Here is a 25,897-nt window from a genome sequence, read left to right on the forward strand (position 1 = left end):
TTACTTTTATATGAGCACAGGGCACCTGTAAAGAAGCAACCTGAACTGGAGTTGTCTTCGCTAAAGACATGCCAGAAATAGTGCTACTTATCAAAGCATTGATTGGCTCCGAGCTTATAATTTTGTCTAGCTCAAGTTTTAGTTGTGTAATGCAGCCATCAACCTCTACTTCCTTATGTGAATCAAGGTTCTTAAGAAGAACCGTGTGTTACCAGTGACAGAAAAAAAAATCCTCAAGAGCTGTAAACCTAGTCCATGACTGCTGGAAGACCTTCCTAAGAAGTCTACATTTCTACTTCAAACTCATCTGATATTCATGCACGGAATTTATTTGGAAGTATGCTGTTTCAGTCATGTTGAATTGTATAGCTGCTTTCGAGGCTAGAGACCAAGTTAGCACAAATGAGTGAATGATGAATGAAGTATTCTTGAATGTGAGTGAATGAAATGTTTTTGTGATGGGCAGTAAATTTGTGTTATTATTACTTGCATCTTGCTTCATTCAGCTGCATTGCTGATTTTTTTCTCATTTTTCTCGTCTGCCTTTCGGCAGCATACCAGACCCAGCTGTTGGAGTGTCTGATGAGTCTGAAACGAGACATTGTCAAGGCAAGTTTAAACTGTTTTCAATGTCTGTGTGCGTAGTGAACGTGGTGTTTGTATCTTTCTCATTACAAATTTTTAAAGTTGCTGAAGCTCTGAGGGGTGTTCAGAGACCACTGCTGGTATAAAAAAAAGGAAGAACTTTTTAGGGACTTCTTTCATGAAAGAGCATGGTGGTATCTTTATTCCGGCCATGAATGCTGGTCATAAATAGCATCTGTCACAGGTACCATGAATGGAAACAAAATCTGTCTAGTTGTCTGTGGAGCAAAACTTTCACCATGGGTAAAAGCAGATTGCTTTTTTTTGTTTGTGTCAATGTCATGAAGTATGAGACTTGCAGTAGGGAGTTCATAACAGCTTCAGTGCTCTCTTGTGAACTAACACAATTTGACATCTCTAACAGAACTAGTTGGGACATTAAAAAGCTTCAAGCTCTCTAAATATGTTAGTTTCTTTGCTCATTGCTGTGAAGGTGCTGAAGCTTTAATTAATCGGGTCTTTATGGTATTTTGTCGAGAGGGTCTTTTTCAAATTTTTTAAACAGATTTTGCGCATTTTGAGCCTATATCTTTACCCAAAGCGTTACACATCACAATTTCAGGGACTTTTTTTTTTTCTTATTGACAGTTCTTTCTATCATTTGCATGTTTGTCACATGTACCCTTGCTCACAGTAAATTAGTTTTGAGTTTTTCTTTGTTACAGGTTGCTTTTGCTGATTACTTTGTTACATGACCAAGGATCTTCTTTACTGCTGCATTTTAATACTGACAGAAGCCGTAGGTTGCAGCAAGAGGGTCTAATAGTGTCCTGTGCAGTTTACTCACATGCAGTCCTAGTTGAAATATGCTTTAGTGTTTCCTCGAAGTTAAAAAATGTGCTACTGGAGTGTTTGCAAAAGTCAGCAACAACAAATATTTCTCTTTGCGATGTACTCCCATGTGGAGGAGCTGAATATTCTGGAGGTAGGCTTCCCAGCGTCTTCTCAGATATCTTCACGACACTAAATATAACCACAAACAGTGCCCGTATGAACAGTGGTAGAGCACCTGTAGGACACAGAACTGCACCACGAATGGTGACAGCTCTTAGTTTATGTTTATCAGGAGTGTCACTACTTAGGAGCAGTTGCTGGGAATATAGCACAGGGCTAGTCCTGCCAGTAGCCAGCAAGAACCTCAAGCCCTGCACTAACCCAGTGTTGTGGGCAGACCCAACAGGCACTTAAACTCCTATGGACGTCTTGTGGAAACGAATTTCAGTGCCCACTGGGGAGAGCAGTGAGAGGCAACCGTCTGTTCTTTGCTGCAGGACCTGCTGTGCGTGATCGCCCATGGCACGGCCAAGGCACGGCACCCAGCGGTGGAGATGCTCTTCCACTACTGGCCCACGCTTAACCCCATGCTCAGGGACAAGAAGGGGTTCTCAATCAGGCACTCAGGTTGGGCTGCCATGCCTCTGCTTGGAGCCAGCTTTATAAACCTTGTCAAAACATGCATGAGTGTAGTGTGCATTGGCTAGCTTTCGCTTCAGGCTGTGTCTGATAGCTGCATTTGCTGACCGTGACCGTTTTGCATGCATGAACGTAGGCATGTCATCCAAGCCTTCCCAGTCATCTTTGCTTGGACATATCATATCATGCTCTCAGGAAAGCAAGAATCCTGCATGCAGAGACAAGAGCTCATCAGTACAGGAAATTAACACAGTTGCTAAATCAATTTTTAACTTTTAACAGGAGCCATCCTAAGTTTTTCAAGATGTGTGCAATCGGGCCATTACATATTTTTCGAACAGATTTAGTCTTGCTAGGATCACGAGAGAAAGTGCTTCCTGTCATGTAGGAGGTGATGCAATGATGCACTTCAATAGAATTTGGTGTGTGGCTTTTTATTTACCAAAGTTGTGCTCCTACAGAAAACTCCAAGGGATTGGTGCAAACTAGCAATATAGTAACACAAAACAGATTGAATATATATTGACCAGACAGACATTGCTGACATCTAATCTGAAAAAGGGTGAAAGCTGTGATATTCCTATCTATATATAATGCTCTAAAAATGTTTGTAACTATCATGGGTGTAACTGATCAATGCTCACAGCAAGTTTAGTGTTAGTGCAGTACTTTACATGGTGCCATTTATTCAAGTGTAACACCAGCCTGATAAGCGTAATATCAACAAGATTCATAATTTGCAACAGTGCGTGAAACACAACATTCACTAATTGTACTATAGTCTGTTAAAGAGTCATGGTAAATAGTGGTTCATTGGAAGCTCAGTACTTAAATTTGACAACTGCCCAATAAATGCTTGTCACTCATGCCAAATCTCTTCTTTGTTTATTGCAACTGAAGCTTACCTGACAAAGTTTATTTTGAAGTTAGTCCAGCCGTCACACTAGCTGCTGCCTGTAACATATTATTGTCACTCTTATCTCGTTGACTGCATTAGAAATGCACACTTCAACCGCATGGTACATGCTGCTGTAGTCTTCATGCAACTCACATGCAGCCAACCATTTCCATAATTTTCTATATGCAACTCAAATGGTCAGTCTGCTTTCCTGCGAGCTTTCAGCATCATGCTGCTTTACCGGTACATTTGTTTTTGGCGTGTCCTAAGGAATGCTATGCATGCCTTTAAAGGTTTGGTTACTTTGCTGTGACCGAACTGGTGTTATATAACCTGTATTGCAACTTTCGTGCTTTTGTGCAGTAGAGCTTACAAAAATTAAGCATTCAGTTTTTATTTAGTACTTTGTAGACATTCCATTTTCCCCTTAGTTGTATCAAATTTTAGCATGGGCTTGCTCACTAGTGCAGAGCCGCAGAGTTGACGGCGTGCTTTTTAAATTACTAGAGTTATCCCAAAATGGAAAGCATGAGAGAAAGATCTGTGCAGAAGCGATAAGCTCTGTGACCCTGCAAGCTCCAGTGGCCCGGGCCTTAGCCTGCATTGATTGCTGCAACTGAGTAGCATAGTTATACTACTGAAATCATAGAGTTTCTTACTATTACCTAGAGGGAAAGCTGGCAGCCCGTCTATGGGAGTTTGCATGGCGACCCCTCGAGACCACTTCAACCACCATGGGCGCTCAAAGCATCATGGGGCGGTGAGCTACTTGTTGCGGAACTGCAACTTTTGGCCAAAAAATAATAGACAAATAAAGCTGTTTGATAACTACAAACGTTCTAATATTCAATATCTTGTCTAATGATTGCAACAAACGAGCAGAAAAGCATTTAAGTGCAAAGTTTGCCCAAAATAAGAGACGACTCGCTCTCCTATTGGCCAAGTAGTGAACACCATAAAAACTAATATTTCGTAATTAACAGGTGCACTTTTAAGAGTAAATATGTTTTCAAAAAAGATGTTGTTGCTTAAATACTATAAGAGGTTTTTTAATGGTATTTCGGAAAAGTGAAACCTTTTATTGGCGTCGTGTGTCGTAGCGTTTTCACTACTATGGGTTTTGCCCACTGCGTTCGCGTGAAAGTCGTCTGCGCACACACAAACAGCGTTTTCGGAATGAAACGTCTTAGTAGTGCCACTCCATGTTCCCAAAAAATTACAACTGTGCCGCAACAAGTAGCTCACCGCCCCATGATGCTTTGGGCGTCCATGGTGGCTGAAGTGCAGCGCCGCCAGCTTTCCCTCTAGGTAGTAGTAAGAAACTCTATGACTGAAATGGCTTGAGCACTTAGCAACTCATAGCTTTTAGGCAGAGCTTTGTATGCATGGTGCTTCTCGTAGGCTTTGTTTCTCTTTTGCCTACTTGTTATAAGAAATAAAAGATGTTTAGCAGAGAAAATTGTATTCATTAGTGCTATTTGAGTTGACGTATATATGAAGCACACAGAGCTGAATCAGTATACTAAGGCAACTGAACATTCTTTCTTGAGCTGCTACTAGTATATTTTCACTCAGGCTTCTGTACATACTACAGCATTTTATTGTTATGTATAGGTATGCCTGAGCTAGTGATAAGTTTGACAGATTTACTTGCCTTGTTTGTCACAAGAAATTAGCAAGTGTTAATTGTAAATGCTCGTTTTGTATTTGGGCGGTTAGTTGCTCTAAGGTGAAAGCACCTCTTTTTCACAAAATTCCAAAATGTTGATGATGCTCTCCAGACAGTACAATCAGGTTTTGATCAACTTGAGAGCTGTAGTCTTTGGTTAATTCTGCTGTAGAACACAGTAAGCTTGTATAGCCAGCCGGTTGCAGTGTCTGCTGAAAGTAGTGTGCACACTATACGTGTGGTTGAAGGTAGTGCTTGGTTTGTTTTCTGTTGTTCTCATGGTGCTGCAAAGCTCTGGAATTCAATGTAGACATTTCTGTGCACTGGAATGCCAGCAGTGTCATACATAATCCACGACTTAGACCAATGTCAATTCCAGTCTTATGTTCAGTGAGCTCCTTATTTTTGGCAAATACCTACTTTATCGTTATGAACACAGTAAAGGGCAGAACACTGTGCAGTTTATGTGCGCTGCTGACTGGTAATGACTTGAATACATATACATTTAGTGCATCATCTAAACCTAACAGGATTTCGTGAAGAAAAGTAGTGAGTTCAGTGAACACTGTAACAAACCTTTTCTAGACATGCAGCCCAGCCTGTTTTTTTTTTTTTTTCTATGAGAGAAATCTTTTTTCCCATGCAAAAAAAAAAAAAAAAAACAAGACACAATTTACGCAAGAGCGTACTGACGCGAAATATGGAGACAAACACACACAAGACAGGACTTGCACCAACTTCCAACTAAGTTTATTGTTCAAAAAAGCCACGTTATAACCACACGAGCCTAAGGTACAATAAAAAAGATACAGGAAAAAAAAAAACTGAAAATAGGTGACTAAACAAAAGTCCGTCTTTTCGCACTGCAGTATGCTTTTGCACAAATTATGTCATATGCTACAACCAGCTGGCTCAAACAAAAGTCTTGCTTAAAAGCAAGACTAAAAGCTAGCGTCCTGGACATTTTCACTTGGCCTGGAAAATGTTCTGCGGACAATGCATTAAAGGAAGATGTGCAACCCAGTCTGAATTTTTGCTGTGAAATAATTTTTTTTTCTTCTTAAACGGTGTGACTTTTTATACCTGAGTTCTGAGAATGCTGTCCCCCATTTTTATTTTTTTTTTAATCTATAAAGGAAGCAGGAGTATGTGTGTGTGTGTGTGTGTGTGTGTCTGCCATTGAATTGCGTGTCTCTCTCTTTCTTGTGCCCTGTGGTCATCCTGTTGTCTCTCCCTGGCCTCTGCCCCTGTTTAACTCTCTGTCAGGATCTTGCCCCATTGGTAAGACGTCTCTCTCCTGTATACCTGCGTCAAAGCTCTCCAGTGTCTGGAGCAGCAGCCTAGCTTCTAAAGATTCAGTTTATTACTCATTTTCTATACAGACGAATAGGTATAGCTGAGGGAGGTAGTAATAGGAGGTCTACAGTGTAGCGAGTAGTGAGGTTTTTAAATCAAAGTGAATGCTGATGATACTGTCTAAAACTGAACACTAATTGCATAGTGTAGTCACAGCATCCCAATGGGCACAGAAACCCCTTGAACGTCCTGCGCACGTTTGGGATGTCCTGCGGACGTCCAGTGGTGTTTCAGTGTTCATTGGGATTGAGCAATGAAGGTGTAAGGTTTGCACATACGTACTCCAGATTCACCTGTTACTGCAGAAATTTTAAAAAGTTCTATGCTGTTTAACCCTTTCGGGCACAATGTACACAAATGTGTATATTGAGAATTCGCAGTTTCTTCTGGGAGTGTGCTGCAGCTAGCTGAATTTCAGATGAATTTAGCACTGTTCATATCACAACTGAGGTACTTTTTTATGTTTGCTAGTGAAATAATATTTCTCTAAACATTGAGCTTGGTAGCATGTCTGTCGCCATTTTCAAGTGTAAGATTTCGCAAACCATAATCTTTTTTTTTTTTCACATATTTTAGTGTCATGCGCATCTTTGAAAAAAAGAAAAATTATTTCCTGATCTCTCAAGTGCTCATCTGACAAATCATAGTGCTTCTTTGTTACAATTTCAAACCATTCTGACACTTAATACAACTTTTACGCATACCTGCAAAAAAAAAAAAAAGGACAACTGTTAGTGTTTCGCATTAAAAATCGAAATAATTTGCCTTTCTTAAGGCCTGCCAAGATTATTTAGGCAGAAAAACAAAATTTTTGAAGAGAAATGACAAGCAGTGCCTAAAAGGGTTAAATTTTGAGGATAGCCATCTCATTTCTGTGTTTCAAATATGTACGAACTTTTGCCTACCAAGTGACAGCATGCTAAGAAATTGCAAAGAAAAGTTACAGCTGCTTCACTCATTGCAGAACTTTGATGCAAACCTTCTTCTCTGCCAAGTTATATCCTCTTATGTTTGCCCTCAATGCGTTATTCCCATGACCCTCATTTCTCTGAACATTGCATGGTGTGGCATTATGCAGTCGTGTGTTAAAATTGGGAGGAAGGGAATGCTCTTAGTTATCAGGTGAGAGGCAGGAAAATGAGACAGGGCCTTTTACAGACAGGCATAGAATTATTGCCCAGAAGATAACTCTGGATGTGCATTGCTGAATATTATTTGCAGTGTATAAAAATGAGCACTTATGAGTGGAGTATCAGTGGTTAGGGCACTCAGCTACTGAGCCCGAGGAACTGAGTTCAATCCCGGCCTGATGGCCACGTTTCCATGGAGGCGTAATGCAAAAGGTCCCCATGTGCTGTACGATGTCAGCGCATGTTAAAGAACCTCAGGTGGCCTAAATTATTCCGGAGCCCTCGACTATGATGTCCCATCATAGCCCATCTGTCACTTCATGATGTTAAACTCTACAAATTACAATTTTCTATATGTGCTTTAGAATACAACTATATGGGCAAACAAGGCAGAATGGAAGGTTTTACAGCGAATAATGTTTGTGGGAGTATTTTTTCGAAATGCACTCGTAGATGCTTCGCACCCATAGACACTAGTTCACATGTTGTACACCAGGGGCGCTGTGCACAGAACAAGTTAGAGGTTCCACCACAGGATGGCGCTGTGGGTGCTCACGTCAAAGGACAGTGAAGTACAGATGGAGCGAGCACGAGAGTGAGGAAGGGTGTATGGCAAGCGTTTGCTGAGTTTAATGATTTACGCCGTGATAGCGTAAACATTTCATGGTGGTGAGTAGTCTAGCAAGAAAATGAGGAGGAGGCTTGCACAAGCGAGGGATGGTAATGTGCTTGCACTGCAAAGGCTGAGGTGTAAAAGAGAAGTTGATGTGAATAGCATATGCAGTAATGAGCACACACAGATCTCTGCGTCATACCGATGTCATGCCATGATAAACAAATGGTGCAGACGAGTTTCCATCGGCGCATGCAGACGTGCTGGTGTATGCAGCAAGAACCGGTGGAAAGCTGTGTGGATATGATGGTGCAGTGACGCCACAACATGGATAAAGGGAGAAGTTTGAGGCATCGTAGTCACCAGGGGGCACTGCGCACCAGCATTCTGTGTAGCAAGCTTTCGCTGAGTTAACTATTTGCACAGCGACGACATACCTTTCCTTTCCCTGTAGCATAGGTCTTTGATTGCTGTCGAAAGCACTTTGATGAATTGACAATTTAGCACCATATTTAGTTTAGCACTATATCAGAATTATAACAAACTATATACCTGTAAATATGATATGACATTCTGTCATTTGTAAACATCTATTTTTGAATGAGTTCAGTTGATAAATGTTCAGTAGAAGTACTATTTTGCTACACTCATTAAACTAAGTTTTGAGCTACATTACTTTTTGGTATAGCCTAGTAAGCTTGGTAGCAGTGTAAATATATACAAGAAGCTCATACAAGTTGCTTCAGATTGTCTTGAATGCTCCTCTTTAGGTTGGAAGCCACTTATGTGTCAACGAGAGAGTTGTGTCAGCTTGGAAAACAAGGAAGCCTATAAGGTGAGAGGCTTTTTTTCATATATAAACATTTATTGTGATCTCAGCTGAAAGTGAAAATAGTCTGAAGCAATGCAGCCATAAATGAAACAGCTGTTTTATTCTATGGAATTGTTTTTGGCAAGTAAACATAACTCTTCAAATTAACAACCCCTGGTATGCTTACTGTAGGATGTTGCAAAATATTGGGACGACACTGGAACTACTGATCTTGAAATTCTCTTGAACAGTGTATACAGTTTAGTTCCATGTTTAAGCGCCAAGCTAGCTATTTTGCCATGCTATTAGTATTTTGTCATCAGAGGGAAAGGAGGTAGTTTTTTTTGTGAGAAATGCAGGTTGACTTACTGCAGTTTGGTTCTATCACTTGTACAGTACGGTCCACTGTTAAAGGGAACATGAGATCGCGTGGCCTCTATGCTTCGCGGAGCGCTGCCGCCGATTACTTGTGGGAATTTTCGGAATAAGACGCATGCTCAGTAAGCATGATGGCTGGTCATTCCGCGCATGCGCCGGATGCCGCCTACTCTCGCCGCATATAGGCGGCAGAGCTTCGTGAAGCGCGGAGGGCACGCAATCGCATGTTACCTTTAACAATGGACCGTACTGTACTTCACGTTGGTCAGTCTTCGCTTAAATGCTAAGTCGAAGTACACATGCACCTCATGATTGGCAGCACATTAATGACCCCTCTGCGTGTGTGGACAGATGTGCCTCGACCACTCCATTGCCATTGCATCGGGCGAGCGGCCGCCACCTCTGTTTGTGTGCCAGGGGTGTGCCGACCAGATCCGTCGGGAGCACGGCCCCAACCATCTCATGGATGTGCTGCTGCCCATGCAGGAGATCTCGTTGCACTGCGAAAACAAGGTTGGCTGCACAATGCATGAAGCCTGTCTCTCTGTAAAAGCAGCTTGACAAAGGGGCCTAGTGGGAGAGGAAGCGGGTGGAAGTCTGCGACGGTTGTTTTGCACCCATAGCTTTGTAGTGAACTTTCTTTGGGTTTTTATGTTTTCGCTGTCACCATCGTATGTCGTCATCAAAAACCCACATTCACTTGGTGGCCAATAATAAATCTAGCTAGATTGGTCTGGGTCAGAGGGGCAGTGTGCACACTCAACAACATCGATCCTTTTGTCATCATGCCGCTCAGCTGAGCTTTAGAATAGGTGCTGTGGTGAGTTAGACCACTGGTCAGGTGAACTTTGAAAAACTGGTACAATGTGCCCCTAGCTTGATAGCTTTGGTGACAAAGGACAGTTTTATGATTACATTGTACATGTTCCTGTTTCTTGAGGTGGAAATCTTTCAGAAATCTCATATCTTCTTCTTGGAATGTAAAGCTTTGTATAAGTCTCTTGCTGGTGCAGCCTGTTAAATTTTTCATTAATCTTTTGCCTCATAGCATGAAGTATATGTACACGTGCCGGCTTTCATGTGTACTTTGTAGCACACATGCCTTGGACACCAAGGCTTGGCTGGTGGTATTGTAAAATAAATTCAAAATGAATAAAGTGATATGAATTAAAAGGAGAAAGGGCAGGCCTACAGAGTAGGGCATTAACTTTTGATGAGTCTAGGAGTAATAAGCAGTGCCAAAGTGCCTTTGTGGGCAGTGGGCTGCCAAGGCTGTGGGTGAAGCCCGTCCGCAACAAGTATGCAGGGCTTGATGTCTGGTGGCTGTGGGTTGAGAGCAGTCGCTAGTGCATGATCATAATTGGCACATTCTCAGGTGAGATAGGGCTCGGAGGCTACGGTTTGAGGCTACGGTAAAACATTAGCTCTCCGTCTTTAACCACCTGATGTAGGAAAACATCCGGGAGCTTTCTATTCTGGCTCTCAAAGCCAATGTATAGTTCATGATTGAAAGAAGGAAAAGAAAGAGCTACTACTGTTTCAGCCTTGTTTGTGATATCTGGTGTAGGTTTGACACAGCCAAATGGTACTCATGTGGAGCGAAATTTCAAGCACTGCGTGGCAAAATCATTGTTAAACGTTGACAAGTTGAAGCTCCCCAGTAACATGAACTCTTCGCTGGCATGCAGAACTGCAATGCCCGGGAGAAGTCTGCTAGCGTCACCTGCTTCTCCATGGAGTGTGCTAGCTTTAATGGCAACCGGCCAATCCGCTACTGCGGCCAGTGCTTCCAGGGCAAACATGCGAGCAACAACGAGCGTGCCAGTCAACACGTGGCCCTGCGACCCATCCCAAGCCCCTGGAGCATGGACCGCGAGACACAGCTCTATTTCGTTGAAGCCATTGTCAGGTGTGTACATGTGTGCAGTTGCTTCACACTGAAAATATGTGAAATGTGTGGTAGTCGGAGTATTTTTTAGTTCTAACAGTAAGTAGGCAGCAGGGGAGATAGCAGCCATTTTAAATCTTTCTTTCTTTTGTAGACAGCAGATGATAAAGCTTGAGGACGCATCTTGCATCATCTACACCTTTGCAGATTTCATTTTCTACGACGCCGTCAGTGCTGCTTTCAAATTTAAAGTTATAAATCAAAAGCAGCAATCAAAATATGAAGCCGGCCTTGTTTTTTTTGGATTCCATAACATTGCAGATTTGCATCTTTTACTGTTTCTCATTACAGGAGGCAAAGAGCTTTTCCTGCTTAGCTGTATAATTTTAACTATGTTTAAATAAATTACAAGATATAATGGAGGTACACAAGAATAGTACTACTTCTTCATCAATAGTGCCGGCGCTTATATGCCACCGCCAATTTTTAACCTGACCGTAACAATGACTGAAAGAAGATTGAATGCAGCAGAGTAAGCACCGGTGAAGGAAAATGATGTGCAAAATGTTCAGAAAAGAGTGAAAGCTTTGTGGATTACAGAACAAAAGTGAACTGACTGCATTCTAGCCACAGTTTAGTGGTGGATTCAGGACAGACACAGAGCCCTTGGTGGTCTATCAGAGTAACAGAGTTAATATCTAGTTAATAAAAGAAGCCAAGAGCAGTAGATAATGAAATAGAGTGATAAAAGCGGGAATTTATTTTCAGGATAAGAGCAACCATAGATGAGACCACACAGGGGTGATTTTAGATCATTAGGAGATGATTCAGTCTCGGCATGGACTTTGCATGGATGATGATGCTTATGAGTGGTCACTGTGGAATGAGTTGCAGTCAAGTGTTGTGGCATGCAGCCTTCTGAAGGAGGCTCAGCCCACGTCGGACAAAGGGGGAGTGCCAGGGAAGGAATCGACGACGGACCGCCACACCCGCTCAGCTGGCGGCCTCTCTGAGGGGCCCGAAGAGTCGCTGGAGTGCATGGCGCAGGAAGAACGGCAGCTGCTGAGCCGCTACGGGGTTTGGCTCCTGGTCGGCCTCTGCACACCCGAAGACAACACTCCCCCCGTAAGTCACTCTTTCAGACCCCTTTTTTTTTTGTTTTTCCCCGCAGTTGCGTGCCGACATATAGGGCAGAAAGCTTTTTAGAGAGGTTGTGCTAGGTGAGAGTTGAAGAATTCTTTATGTGGTCAGCTTTGATTACTACATTTACTCACATAATGAGTGCACTCACATAATAAATGCATCTCCTACATTAGTCTACCATGGTGTATATTTCACTCGTCATAAAAACACACCCAGGGGAAGAAAACTCCAGTTAGTTTTGGTTTCAACTACTTCAGTGCACTTAATGACTAGAAGGGAACTATTGCTTAAATTTCAATGATTCCCGCTTACTCACATTAGCGCAATAAGGCTGTGGTGATGGCCGAATTATCTGAGGGACCGGGGTACGAATGTTTTCTCTTTCTGCTGGATACCATTGTCATGACAACAATGCCACATTCCAGTTGGCTTCCCCCCAGCTGCAATGTGATAAATTAGCTTTAACATCTGTATTTGCTGGAAAATGGTGTATATGGAAGTTTTCCGCCCTTGACACATTTCCCAAATTTGTATTTGCTGGAAAATGGTGTATATGGAAGTTTTCCGCCCTTGACACATTTCCCAAATTTGTATTTGCTGGAAAATGGTGTATATGGAAGTTTTCCGCCCTTGACACATTTCCCAAATTTGTATTTGCTGGAAAATGGTGTACATGGAAGTTTTCCGCCCTTGACACATTTCCCAAATTTGTATTTGCTGGAAAATGGTGTATATGGAAGTTTTCCACCCTTGACACATTTCCCAAATTTGTATTTGCTGGAAAGTGGTGTATATGGAAGTTTTCCACCCTTGACACATTTCCCAAATTAACCCCATTTTTTTTTTTTAAAGTGCATTCGCCGTGTGAGTAAATACAGGTATTGACTAGTGATTTTGTCATGTTGACTTAAGTGCATAACTGGTGGAAATTAATAAAACTCAGTTTAATCAAAGTAAGGGAAGCCACCCTTGTATGGGATCAAGAATAATTCCTCTATGGGATAAACTCTCTCATATAGGAGTTTATCAAGCGCTGACTGGATCATATGTGCAGTTTTATGCACACAGAAGGCTAATTTTTGTTCCTTTTTGCGAGCACTGCTGGATAGCATTCGTCATTGTATTTTCTCAGCCTGCGTCTCGTGAACAACAACAACTGCATCATATGTTCTGCTGTAGTAGAAGCCAGGTAACTTTACGTGCTTTCTTTACCTAAGTTACTCTGTCCCAAATTTCTGCTTGCTCCAATTCAGGTGAGCTTTGTTTGAAGAGGTGACATACAGTCTTATCAGCTCTAACATAGTTAGTGTGAGTAGGCTTATTAGCCTTAGCAGTGTTGAATGATGATTTTATTGAAGTATAACTGTGCTTTTTGTTTTGCTCATTGCACGAAACATGGCATATTAGCCTATGCCAGAAAGTGCTGAGCAATGCATTTGCCTTCAGTTGCTATGTTACATGCACTGAGGAGTATTATAATAGCAAAGAACAAGACTGCTGTCCATTTATGTACAAGCTTTGCTCCATTTTTCGCTTTTTCCATGCTGTCATATTTCTAACTGCTTGGCTACATTTTTCTGAAACCTGTCAGAGGAGAGGTGAAAATTCACTCTTTGAAAAGTGATTCTCTTTCAACACTTTTCCACCATCCGTGCAACAATTGTATTGTCGTATTATAAAAAAAAATTAATTAATTTGCTTTCATTGCACTCCATTTGAAGGCATATGTGTCTGTGGTCTTGATTTTTCAGGAGACCCTGGGCCGCCTCCTGGGAATGCTTTTTCAATGGTTCCACTACACGGCCTGCCTGCCAGATGGTACTATATGCTGTTAACACATGGCTGTGTGCAAACCTTAAACGACCTTTCTCATTTTTGCTGCAGATCAAACAGGAAATTCACTAGAGAGGCTTAAAACGGAGGTAAGTCTTTTTGACAGTTACCAGCCCTTCCTAAGGTTATGCAGACCTGCCCATAAAACACCGAAGCAGTAATTGACCAGCGTCAGATGGTAGTTGTCCCCCTATATATGTAGTGTGCTTCACTTTTATGCTGAACTCTAATGAGCGTGAAAAAAGTTACCTTCAGCAAGGTGTTCACAACACTGCATAGTTGGTGTAACACTCACGCACAGCACCCTTCTGATGTGGGTTCATGTGCTTGCAGTACATCCATGGCTGGCTGATGGACATTGCACGGACCCACTTTGATGTTTTTGTGTCCTGTCTCCTGCCTCACCCCGCAGAATATGCTCAAGTCGGAGGGCATTGGTAAGACTTCTCGTGCTTGGGGACACTTTGTGCCTTCAGTCCTTTTTGTACAGTTCTGCACACTTATGTGAGCTGTGATCTTCATCGTCCTCAGTTAAACAGCACAGCTTCATGTGTTGTTTTTATTCTCTTAATTGAAGTCTTTTTCAAAATTTTGTGTTTTGTGTATTATTCCACGATGTTGTTTTGATTTCTCAAATTCTCATAACTAGCACAATCGACAGCATCGTGATGTTGTTTTCAGCCGACGCATCAGCACAGTCATATTAGTGTGCCTTTGTGGTGCTTGTAGTTATTTATTTCTGTGATCCTTGGCAGTCCTGTGGTCTTTGTGATCCCAAAACTGCGATTTCTGCCTGTTCAAAGCCTGAAAGCGCAAGTCTGCATGCAATTAAAAAAGGAGCTGAAAAGAGAAGTATTAAGCTAGTAAAAGATAAAAAGTAGAGGATACACATTAGTATTTCAGGATGAATATGTAAGCGTAGAGCAAGTTGGGTGAGTTGGTGGTGATCGATTATAACAAACAGCATTACAACAATATAGCACTCGTTGTGTGTCCTTATTTTTGTCTTTATGTTTTTTGCGCTGTTTGTTGCAATAGGTATATAAGCATCAACTTCACTTTCAGGCATTCACTTGGAGGAGTCACTTTCGCCAGATGATAGTCAGCCTAGCTTCTGCTCGCCCTTGTGGATAAGCATTCCACTTTTTTCTTAAATAACCTGAATGACCTAAACATGCCGTGTTTCACTGGCAGTTCTTCTTTGCTAATGTTATTTTTTCTGTGCCTAGGGATAACTGGCCATGCCAGACTGACCAGATAAAGGAGGGGTTCAAGACACTCCTTTGCCTCGTTCCATACGACATTATCAACCGAGATGTGAGTGTTGAATGAATTGCCTTTGCAAGTCTCATCATAGTACGCAAGACTATGTGTGCACTTTGCTAAAGTCAGACATCTGGACATAAGGCATAATTGTTAGTCGTGTGTTTAGGGGAATCCTCCAAGCGGGAGTAGATTTGAAAGGGGGGTATTTATGTCACTAAGGAAAGTCCAGGCGGGCACAGCCATACGGGTACGAAGAAAGTTATCTCGTATTTTTCCAAGGGAGCTGCTTGTAAACAAACAATAATTTCTTGATAGGTGTGGGAGTACATCATGCCACATTGGATGGAAGCCTTCAGGTTTGAGATCCCGGAAGACGAACTCTCTGAGCTCAAGATCCTCCTCAGGTGTGTTCCTTGTGCTTCAAAAAGAAATGCCTCTCTGGCTATATACTAATGCCTGGAATCTTGTGCGTTTCCGGCATTGACCATATCTGAGTGTCCTTGTTTATTGCAGCAAAGTCCTGGATCCAGACCTGAGCCCGTTGGGGTTTAACATCAAGCAGATGTACGGATTCCTGACTGCCCGTTTTGAGAACACCACTGTGCAAGTACAGGAACAAGCACTGTACTGGCTACAGGTATGCTTCGCTATGCAGGAGGAGCTGCCATATATTGTGGAAGAGACTCTTTGATATTTAGCATGATGCCCATTGAAATTCTAGACTGCTCTTCACTTCGAAGGCTTTGCTGTGTGAGCTAACTCACAGTGTGCCTTCTGTCTCTCTCGCAGTTTACTCTTTGAATTTGCTTTGGGAATGCACTCTGAACACAAATACACCTTTATGGGAGTAAAAAAAGAGTATGTTTCATAGCACACACCCTTTTATAGAAGAGAGAGGCTTACTCCCTTTTTACTCCCTCCTGTTTAGAGTGTATGTTGGGAATTTCAGTTTGTGTAAGCAGGTGAGGATTTGGCATTTTTTTTGCAAACAGGAACGAAAACTGTTGATGTTTGTACAATCTTTATTGCATGTGATATGCATGGCACTGCAGGTTAATATACATTTCTTGTACTGCATTTGTTATTAAGGCGATCGCATTAAAAGCTCCATGAGGCCAAAATGTGTCGTCAGTCATAAAGTGAGGCCACTTTCAGTAAAGGAATCAACAGCTGCTGATACTATCATATTGACAACGCATAATGAAATTAGGTATACCCGTTAATTTTTTTTGCTTCCACCTGCATTATTCCTCTGTCTTAATCCGATGGGGATAACATTGCACAGGCACCTTTGAGCAGGCGGTGTAGAAAGTTTTGTTTGCTTTCTGCCACTTTCTGTGGTCCGAGTTTTTAGAACTGTGAGATGAACTGAAAAGGGACTTAGACAGAATGACCTTCACACTGCTGCTTGTCTCACACCTGAGCAAAGAGAAAGAAAGCAAGGGATTCTTGTCAGTGCTTTCCCATGTGGGACTCCAAGGTCTTAATAGCTTTCTTCTTCCACTAGGCAAAGTCTGCTCCCAGTGGCTTTCTAATGAGCCAGCACATGGTGCATGCACGTACTGCAGTCAGGGCATAAATTAACAATTCATTTAAAATTACTGTTATATTTAGGCTATACTGTGTGTTGTTAGTGCATAAAATATTCGAAACGAAAAATGAAAAAGTGGAATATTAGAAATTTAAATTATGTAAAAGGACAAAGTTTGCTATATTGCAACGTCAGTGCCTTATTGCAATGCCCTGGAGCAGCGAAGGTGCAATCAGGTGCCTGTCTGTAACAGTTAAAAAGTTAAATATTAGAAATTAGTCAATCACTTCACTAATTAACATGATTCACCTGTTTTTTGACATCCACCAACACTGCTATTGCATTGCGGCAAAAAGCTTCTCTTTTCCTCAAAAACCCTATTTTTAAAAATTAGTGGCAGACTTTTCTGAAATACCTGGGAGTTATAATGCTTGCTGAAAGCTGGAATGCATCATTTTTTATATTTAGTTAAAGATTTAATCCTCCATGTGCAGGGCTAACTGGAGGTCAGTGAAAGTGGCCTTTGCACTGCAGAAGATGTAGTTAGGCTGGAGATGATAGTTATGATGATCATGAATATTTCTACAGGAAAAGGTGTTAGGGTTTTTGTGGTCTCAAGATTTCAACTACAGCCATTCAAGTGACCACTGTTTATGCTTGCTTGTTGCAGCTGGTGTTTATCACTGGACGTGTATGTGTGTGTTGACAGATCTTGACCATGCTGGAGGTTCCGGTGCCCCTGAACCTGCTGTTCTCCATGTTCACATCCGGGGTGCACATGGGGGCACCGACCACACCGAGTGAGGCCACTGCCAAGGAAGGGCCTGGCCACGTCACTGGCCTCACGCCCCGATTCCACCCGCTGAGGCAGGACACCACTGGTACGGCAGCAGTTGAACGATGGCTCAAGCTCAGCACACCAGCACTTTTTAAGGCGGAAACCTTTAATGCCTCATCGTTGTAAGCAGCAGTTGTCGACAGAAATGTCACGCTTTTCAGTTGGTCGAAATGGTTGTGACGTCACAGTGCGCGCATTTCAAACGGGGCCAATTGTACTTAGGCTAGTAACCACCATGCAACCAATTAAAGGGATCGTATAGTGATGCTCCTAGTAAGTGGGAATGAGTTTAGTTAATTGCTTAATTTACCTGATCAGCCTAATTAACCTTTCTAATCAGGCCAGATAAATAAATAAAACCGAGTAGGAAATTAGCCGAGTTCGGGAATCGAACCCGGTCTCCGGAGTACAAGAGCATGCTACCACTCCACCATGCCAGCTGGATGGTTTGGAATGAACAAAGGCGCGTCTAGTGAATAGGTTGTCTTTGTTCACTCCCATCTTCCTCCCTGCCCATTACAGCAAGGTTCAGGTGTCCACCGAGATATGTGAGACAGATACATTTCCTTTCCTCAAAAACCAATTTATGGAAGGCGTAGAAACCGAACAGGGGATGGTGTTCTGTGGACTCCCTGGCAGCGTTGCATCACTCTTAGAGGGGAAGCTTAACATCTTAACCACACATCAGTGACACAAGCAGCAACACTGCGCTTAAGGCTTTCCCCTCACCGCACTCTAGGTCAACAAAGTGCCCCCCTGAACTTTTGTTCACATCTTTTGCTTGAGGAACATAAATGGAGTGATGTAACAAGAGAGTGTCTAGTGAGTGATTAGCTGCAGATAATTTCAGAAATCCTGCGCCCATCTTTTGAGCCCTAAAAGAGGCATAAAGCAAGAGGGGGCACATGGCTGAGGCTTGGATGCACCATATTAAACCATAGAAGTGCAGTCTCCGTTACTCTGTGCAGTAGCCGCGAAAAGCAGTTCGCGGTTTAAATGTGGAACCACAGTGGCTACAGAAACAGAAGGCACAAGAAGCACCAAGTAAGCAAGGAAGGGGGGATGAGTATAGCCAGCTCTGTTGCCAATTATCATCGTAACTGAAGTTACAATGTCAAATGTTGATATTCTAGTTGTCTTGATCTCAGAGGATAGAGTGAAGTGCCAAGAACACTTGAGACAGTGGGCAGGAGGACAGTCTTGCTCGCTTTCTTGTCCATAATTCAAAATTGCTCATCATCATTTGGAATTCGGTTAAAAATATTTAAGTCTTCATAAAGTTACTTTGTAGTTGTCTGCACACATTGCTGCTTCAGCGCTGCCTGTGGTGTGTCCCCCCCCCTGCAGGTACCATGCTTGGTAGCCTTGGCCTGGACTGCGACCAGCTGCCCAGTTTCCTGCCCGAAGATGCACCTCCCCGCGAGGAAAAGTCCGATGCCGAGGTTTCCCTCAGCTGCCACATTCTCATGGTCGACATACTTATCAAACAGGCAAGCACCTCTGAAGCATAGGGAACAAGGGGGACTAGGGGAACCAGGTGTATGATCCATAAGTCGTGTGCAGATCTGGAGATGAGAGGGATCAGACCTCAGCGTGGATCTGGTCTTTGAACTCAGGGGCATTTATAAGTTTTGTGTACCACAAGCCAATCCTGGCATCAGACTTTGACTGCCCCATGGTTGCTTTTGCTGGTATTTCTGTAGTTCGCCTACTGGTAGGGAGGCTAGCAGTTGACAAGTGCATTCTACCATTTCTTTGACAGTATCACCTGAGTGTCGAACGAACCGCCTTACAGTGGCCAGCTGTGACGATGCAAGGTAATGAAACATCGAGAGAGAATATGCACATAAATGCAGATTGGATGTCATTTTCATCCTGTTTTGCCCCTCTGCTTTGTCATAGAGCACTGTATGGCTGTTTGTTTGGCACTGTTGTGACACTGTTGACCTCCAAGAGGCAAATTTTTTTTTCAAAAAAATGGGACCAAATGGTCATTTAGTACCTGTGCTGCCATCTGTCAGAAAATTAAAAAAATGCTTTGGGCAAGCCATACTCGCCTTAAACAGGACACAAAGTGCCTAAAAACATGCGACATGCTGGACTCCTTATGAGCCAGAAATGACAGCTGGCTTATGATGAGCCTGGCTAATTCAAATCCAGGGGGTTAAAGAACTGACCAGGCGTACACCTGGTTTAACAATATCACAACAGTATCGAACAAACAGCGGTACCACACTCTGTGAGAAAGTGCAGTGGCAAAACAACGACAAAACAGCAAGCATTTCAAGTGCGTGTGTGTATTTTTGGCTGTTCACCGCCTCGCTTAATCACAGCTCGCTGTACAACCTTTTATTCGACACTCAGTTGATGTTGTTGAAGAATTGACCAGATGTACATAAGCAAATGCATGGTGCAACTTGCAAAAGCCAACCCTTGTTATCGCCAGCTTTGGCCAGGCTAATGGTGCTCGCTTTTGTTGTTTTTTTTTTGTTAAGTACAGAATAACCAAAACATGTGCTGGAGCCCAACCTTGAGACTAAAGCATAATAATTAAGGTTTATATGTGCAGCTAAATTCCCCAAATATGAAAGAAAGCTTTTGCACGTACTTAAATGACACAAATGGGGAAAAAACTTCCAAGTTGTCCGTGCCTTGTTTGTACTAGCACGGGTGCACAGCCTAGTTATGAATGTGCAGCTGCGAATAAGCTGCATTGTTTACCACATTTTCCAAACAGAACTGAGCTAATGACTTGATTGTAATTGCGTCAGCTAGTCGATGTGACACCCTTTTAATTTATGCAGCCTACTCCAGGTTGTTGCAGTGGCATGAAAAGTAGAAGCATAGCCTATGTGTCATCGTATGTCAGTGCCATCACAGTGTTTATAGGGTGTCACAAAATGAGAAAAGCATCTCACAGTAATAACAGTTGGAACCTGCATGCACATTGTGCGTTCACCATTAATGCAGGTCAAGTGTTCTCAGACTGGGTTCTGTGAAATCGGTTGGCTTCTTGCAGAGTTTTTTGGTTTCTCCAAGCACATAAATCTGTGCATGCCCCAACACCCTCCTTTCCTTTTACCTAGTTTATTTAATTATAATACCGTTTAGCCTTTGTTGACTGTTACAGAGTAGGAAGTCAACACTTCACACACATTACATGAAATCTATTTCCGACCTTTGCTGAAAGGTTTCAGTAGACTTGCAGCCAGGAGGCCATAAATACAGTTTAGGATCCAGCTTTAGGTGCTTATTATAAAGCTCTAAACTAATTTTAGGCTATTTATCTTTGCATGAATAAAGGTTGTAGACCGGCACTGTCGAGAAGCTCAGTCACCGATTGTGTTCTTTCATAACATGAAAAAATAAACCTGGCTGCTAGCCTCTGGGCCCTTTTCTAAGTTAATATTTGATTTGGACCGTAGCGGTTCCTGACAATATACTTGTGTATTCCAGCATTGGCCGAATAATTTCTTTATATGCTGCAAGTTTTCATTACAATTAAGTGGCATCATTTTTGGATTGTTATAATAGTACTGTAACTGCTTATAGCTGACTGTTTCATTGTACAGCCAGCCATTACTAATTGAATTTTGGCATTCTTTGAGAGGCCTTGCATCTGCATGCTGTTCTTTGCTGGACGTGTGGGGTTCCTCGCCACGTTTTGACAGATTGTTGGGGTTTCCCCAAGCTACAAAAAGTTCTTACCTAATATTTAGATTACTTAGAGCAGGGGTTCTCAAACTTTTTTGCTTGGAGGAACCCCAAAAGCCTTCAAGAAGTTCCAGGGACCCCCCCCCCCCCCCCCCCGCTTTCACTTACCAGCAATGTTGTCAAGTGCATTTTTGCAAAGAGAGAGTTGCAAAGGTTAAATGTTTATTGCACAGATTAATACAAATACTAATGTGATGGGTGGTACTGCTTCCCTTTTAAGAGCAAGTCAAAGCGTGGCTCAGTAGCACTCAGAGCCAGTCTCATATCAGCTGCCAAGTCAGGGCCGGTGAGGGTTCTCGCAGAACACAAGAAGACAGCCCGCGGAACACAGGGGTTCCGCGGAACCCAGTTTGAGAACCCCTGACTTAGAGGATCCTGGAAGAGTTTCTATCTTGACAGCTGTTCTTGCTGCAGTCTAGTACAGTGGCTTCACTGTTGAAACGTGCAGCTGGAGCTTCAAGAGATAACCGCACACCGGGGCTTGGCCACGAATGAGGCCCGTGAGATCCTCTCTCTCCTGCACTCCATGCTGAGGCTGCCCCGTGAGCAGCACCAGTGCTGCCAGACTGGCGCCGGAGGTGGAACCGGGCCAGTGCCAGTGGCATGCCTCTTCTGTGAGATGACCGCCATCTGGTACCAGCTGGTACTGGCCCTCATAGAGTTCTTCTGCCCCGTCATGGAGGTCGCCATGGCTGACGTAAGCAGTGGACGGCATCTGTAGCATGCCGATCTCATAGCTTAAGGTACCGTCACTGGGTGTGAGTGCATTCGTGAGGTGCGAGCCAAAAGCTTGTTGAATTTATTCATTATCATGGAATGTACATTTGCATCCTCATTTTATGTACCAATGAAATAACCTTGATAATGCTTGTCTCAAGGTCCCTTCTTTTGACCTTTTTTTTATTGTTGTGCTATAGAGGACAGTTAGACTTAATGTAAGAATTTTCAGCAAATTAATTTTGCATGAAAATAATTGGTGGAGTGGGTCAGGGAACAAACGCGGGTTAATAAGCATCCTAGTTGAAATCAAGAGGAAGAAATGGGCTTGTAATGCGAAGGCAAGATAACCGCTGGTCCATAGGGGTAACGGAGTGGATTCCAAGAGAAGGCAAGCGTAGCAGGGGGCGGCAGAAAGTTAGGTGGGCAGATGAGATTAAGAAGTTTGCAGGGATACAGTGGCCGCAACTGGCAAAGGACAGGGTTAATTGGAGAGGCATGGGAGAGAGGCCTTTGCCCTGCACTAGGCGTAGTCAGGCTGATGATGATGATGATGAATGTCAGAAAGAGCCATTATATTACTCATGCTGCTGTAGGTAATTAGTACCACCTAGTACCTGTTATATCCTGTGCCAGCTGTATGTAGTAATGCCCTTTTTGTTGCTCCATTTTGCATCGACTCAGCTGAAGGCTGCGTTGGCTTGTGTCGTTTAGTGTTAGGTGCTTGTACTGCCACAGTTATCTAAGCGTCTAGCATACTGTCCTCCCCCCCCCCCCCCCCCCCCCCCCCCCCCAGATCCCCACAGATCCGTCGAATGTGACCAACAGCCACCCTCCCATCTCGCCCAAGCCACTTCTCAAGGAGGACCCACAGCGGTCTTCCTCAGCCACCCCTCCACACCGGACCCAGCCAACCCTAGCCCCTCTGGCAGCCCTCAAGGAGCCTGCGATACCAACTGTCCCTGAAAGCCAGGTCAGTCTCCCTCTGTGCGCACTGCTGTGGTACCTCAGCTGATGGTTTTTAGGAAAAGGGCACTACAGTAGAACCTCGTTATAACGAAACCGTTTATAACGAAATAATGGATATAACGAAGGAATGACGATTCCCCTTCTATAACGAAGCTATAACGGCTATAAAGAAGCTATGGCTACAACGAAGTAATCGCCGGCCCCTTCGTTATAACGAGGTTTCGCTGTATCGCGTTTTTACCGAGCCCACATGAAAGGCCTTGTGTTGTAGTTAGACTTTTCGTTTCAGTCTTATTTCTTTAGTAAGTCTACATGCTACATGATAATCTTAATTACTGCATAACACAGCTACTGCATACAAAGTCGCTGACCGATTTTTCAAACTTCAAGAGGATGAAAAAAAAAAATTTTGTAAAAAAGCAAGCCCCCCTTAGTTAAATGTGTGGCACTATGAACAGTTTGTGATACTGTCTAAACAATCTGGAACGTTCAACATCCAATGAATTGGTTCACCGGTTTAGATGCCACATGCTGTTTCAGCCACTTAGGATTTCTATGGAGTGCATATTCATGAAATTCTTGATGTTGTACATATATGTGATGAATGCTCTTCTGGTATTTTTTCGGGGTATATAACATATATTTGTACCCTGTAAGTAGTATTGAGTGTTTGTCTGTAGGGGCTTGCATGTACACTCGCTGTCAAAAGTAAATCGAAGGCGACTTTGTTGAAAAAATTTAATTGCTTTAAATCTAAAGCATAATGGTCCATGTTTGTTGGAGCACAATGCAATTTGCACAATCACAATTACGCTGCACATATGTATTCAAAGGTGCATGAAATGGGGGGGGGGGGCAATGATATTTACTTCTGACGGCACCTGTACATCACTTTGTACTTCGTCTGGAATGACGTGCCAAGTTTACAACCAGGCAGACCACTCCAATGCACGTTGGGAGTATACTCTAATTCGCTGCTTGTATAAGTTCGATGTTAAGAGTTGTGTGCTGAATAGGGGATATTCAAAATTCCGCAAGTGCGCTTTCCCACATAACTATGTTGCCCCAAACAAGATGGCCGACTTCGCTATAAAGGAACTACGTGGGCTGCAGGACAGGTGCTAAAGGTGTGGATAGAATGTAAGAAATGTATTTTAGAAGTATCAAACAAAAAACCAGTCTTTTCTGCTTTGTTTCAGCTGGAAACGCATGGTCAGCCATCTTGTTTGGGACAACATTGTTATGCGGGAAAGCGCACTTGCGGAATTTTGAATATCCCCTGCTGTCTCCATGTGCAGGAGAGCCCCGATTCGGTGGTAGAAGCAGAGCCAGTGTCGCAGCCCACTGAAGTGCAAACTTTGATGACAGCTACGCTGGAAGAGTGTGCTGGCCACCTGGACACTGTGGCCATCATGCCCACGGAACAAGTGGTCACCGCCTTCGCACGGGCCGTCACGCTCACTGAAGATGATGTCCGTAAGGGCCTCTTTCATCCTTTACAGTGGTGTCTGGATGCTCAAGTTCAAGTTCCTGGAGTTTAGGGTCAGCTTAGCAACATGACTGCTTTTTGTAGCATGAAAAACACTCTGTTAAGCATGAAATGCTTTTAGCTCCCGTTGTCGGCAGTGTGGTGACATCACGCCGAGACCGAGAGCCAACATCCGGGCACTGAATTCCACTCATCCGGGCACTGAAACGAGAACATCCGGGCACTGCACGAGATTTAACGAGATTCAACGAGACTCTCTAAGCCCTCCTACGGGACCGGCATACAAGCGCCGGTTGCTCTCCAAACGAGTCACAAAACATAACTGCTGCCAGTGTCTTCTCAATGTTCATCAAGATATCAGTTGAGCTGTGCATTTGATAATGCACGGAATTATAATTTCCAATTTCTGATAACGCGTGCAAAAAGCACATACATGCCACGATACACTTCGTTGTCATACGTGATCTGTTAGGGGCTTTGAGAGAAGGCCGCTTAGAGAAAGAGGGGAGCTCCAGGGCGAGAAGGGCTTTCGGCAGAAAACTTTCGCTCCCTCCCCAAGGATGGCGCTGCGGTCACACACTCACGCATGTAATAGACCGGCCGCTTGGCCTTCAGACGCGCTGCACATACATTCTTGTCAGGCCTGCGTCTCATCATGTCTGCGTACGCTTCTGCATCGTCCTGGATTTCAATGCCGCCACCGTCACAGCTGCTTAAGCCGAGCAATGGAGCCTGATGAAAGCAGAGGTAGGAAATGTCTTGCAGAAAGCGATCGCTTTGCGAGTGATACGCCACAGCAGAAAACTGCTCGCCCCTGCCGACAACGCCATGATTATGCGGCCGCTCCCGAAAGCGACAAGGCCGCCACGGTTCGCGGCTGCCTACCTAAGCCCGCTCGATTGCAGGCGATCGCTTCGACGCAACAAGAAGAGTGTGGTGTGGTGTGTTGAACACTAGAGCCATTTCAAGATTTTGACTAGTACCATCTACAACCAATGTGTTAGGCCCGTAAACATTTCATGCTTACTCTACTCTCGGTTACGGGAGAGGCAGAGATTTTTTTATAGTGATCTGCAGCAGCAGTGCAGCAGCTCTGCATTGCGGGGAAACACTCGAACAATGGGCGTTTTTCTCCGTTACAGTTTTCCTGCCTAGATGATCACCTTGTGCAGTGGATTTCTTCACCACATTTTTATCTATTTTGACTCCGTTTGTTTTGTTGAACTGCTAAGATCATAATTTAGGTCAACATAATGTTTTTCAGATTTGTGAAATTTTAATTTCCTGTATGAAATTTTCATCTCATTTTAGAGGTGTCAACAAACACTGCAGCACAAAAAATTCAAAACCATAATTTGTGATTTTAAAAAAAATTCTAAGAATGTCTTCACCCGTAGCATGTAAGTAGGAATCAAATGAACGTTTAATCAGTCTTCTGCCACATTTTCTTAAATCCGCAGACTTTTCATGAGATTTAGAGGAAAAGTATATATTAGAAAACAATATTCTGGAGAAATAACAGTGAAATTTTGTGCGAGTGGTCGTGAAATAATTTTTTATATGCTCAAAAGATGTAAATACATAACAACTTACAAA

General features: G+C 43.2%; 1 protein-coding gene across 1 annotated transcript in view; it reads left to right on the forward strand.

The window, feature by feature from the left end:
* The window catches only part of unc79 (UNC-79 domain-containing protein), an 82,811-nt gene that overhangs the window by 6,765 nt on the left and 50,149 nt on the right, over window positions 1-25,897 (forward strand). Inside the window, exons 7-24 of the mRNA XM_089556579.1 lie at window positions 554-609; window positions 1,917-2,046; window positions 5,892-5,906; window positions 8,495-8,559; window positions 9,265-9,426; window positions 10,602-10,822; window positions 11,716-11,926; window positions 13,696-13,762; window positions 13,829-13,866; window positions 14,111-14,214; window positions 15,007-15,094; window positions 15,359-15,447; window positions 15,557-15,680; window positions 17,284-17,455; window positions 18,760-18,902; window positions 21,575-21,823; window positions 22,640-22,816; window positions 24,111-24,288. Of these exons, the coding sequence (XP_089412705.1) occupies window positions 554-609; window positions 1,917-2,046; window positions 5,892-5,906; window positions 8,495-8,559; window positions 9,265-9,426; window positions 10,602-10,822; window positions 11,716-11,926; window positions 13,696-13,762; window positions 13,829-13,866; window positions 14,111-14,214; window positions 15,007-15,094; window positions 15,359-15,447; window positions 15,557-15,680; window positions 17,284-17,455; window positions 18,760-18,902; window positions 21,575-21,823; window positions 22,640-22,816; window positions 24,111-24,288 (2,289 nt within the window). The remainder of the gene's footprint in view (window positions 1-553; window positions 610-1,916; window positions 2,047-5,891; window positions 5,907-8,494; window positions 8,560-9,264; window positions 9,427-10,601; window positions 10,823-11,715; window positions 11,927-13,695; window positions 13,763-13,828; window positions 13,867-14,110; window positions 14,215-15,006; window positions 15,095-15,358; window positions 15,448-15,556; window positions 15,681-17,283; window positions 17,456-18,759; window positions 18,903-21,574; window positions 21,824-22,639; window positions 22,817-24,110; window positions 24,289-25,897) is intronic.

Source organism: Amblyomma mixtum, chromosome 8 (assembly GCF_055824585.1).
Source record: "Amblyomma mixtum isolate Tamu chromosome 8, ASM5582458v1, whole genome shotgun sequence".
Classification (NCBI taxonomy): Eukaryota; Metazoa; Arthropoda; class Arachnida; order Ixodida; family Ixodidae; genus Amblyomma; species Amblyomma mixtum.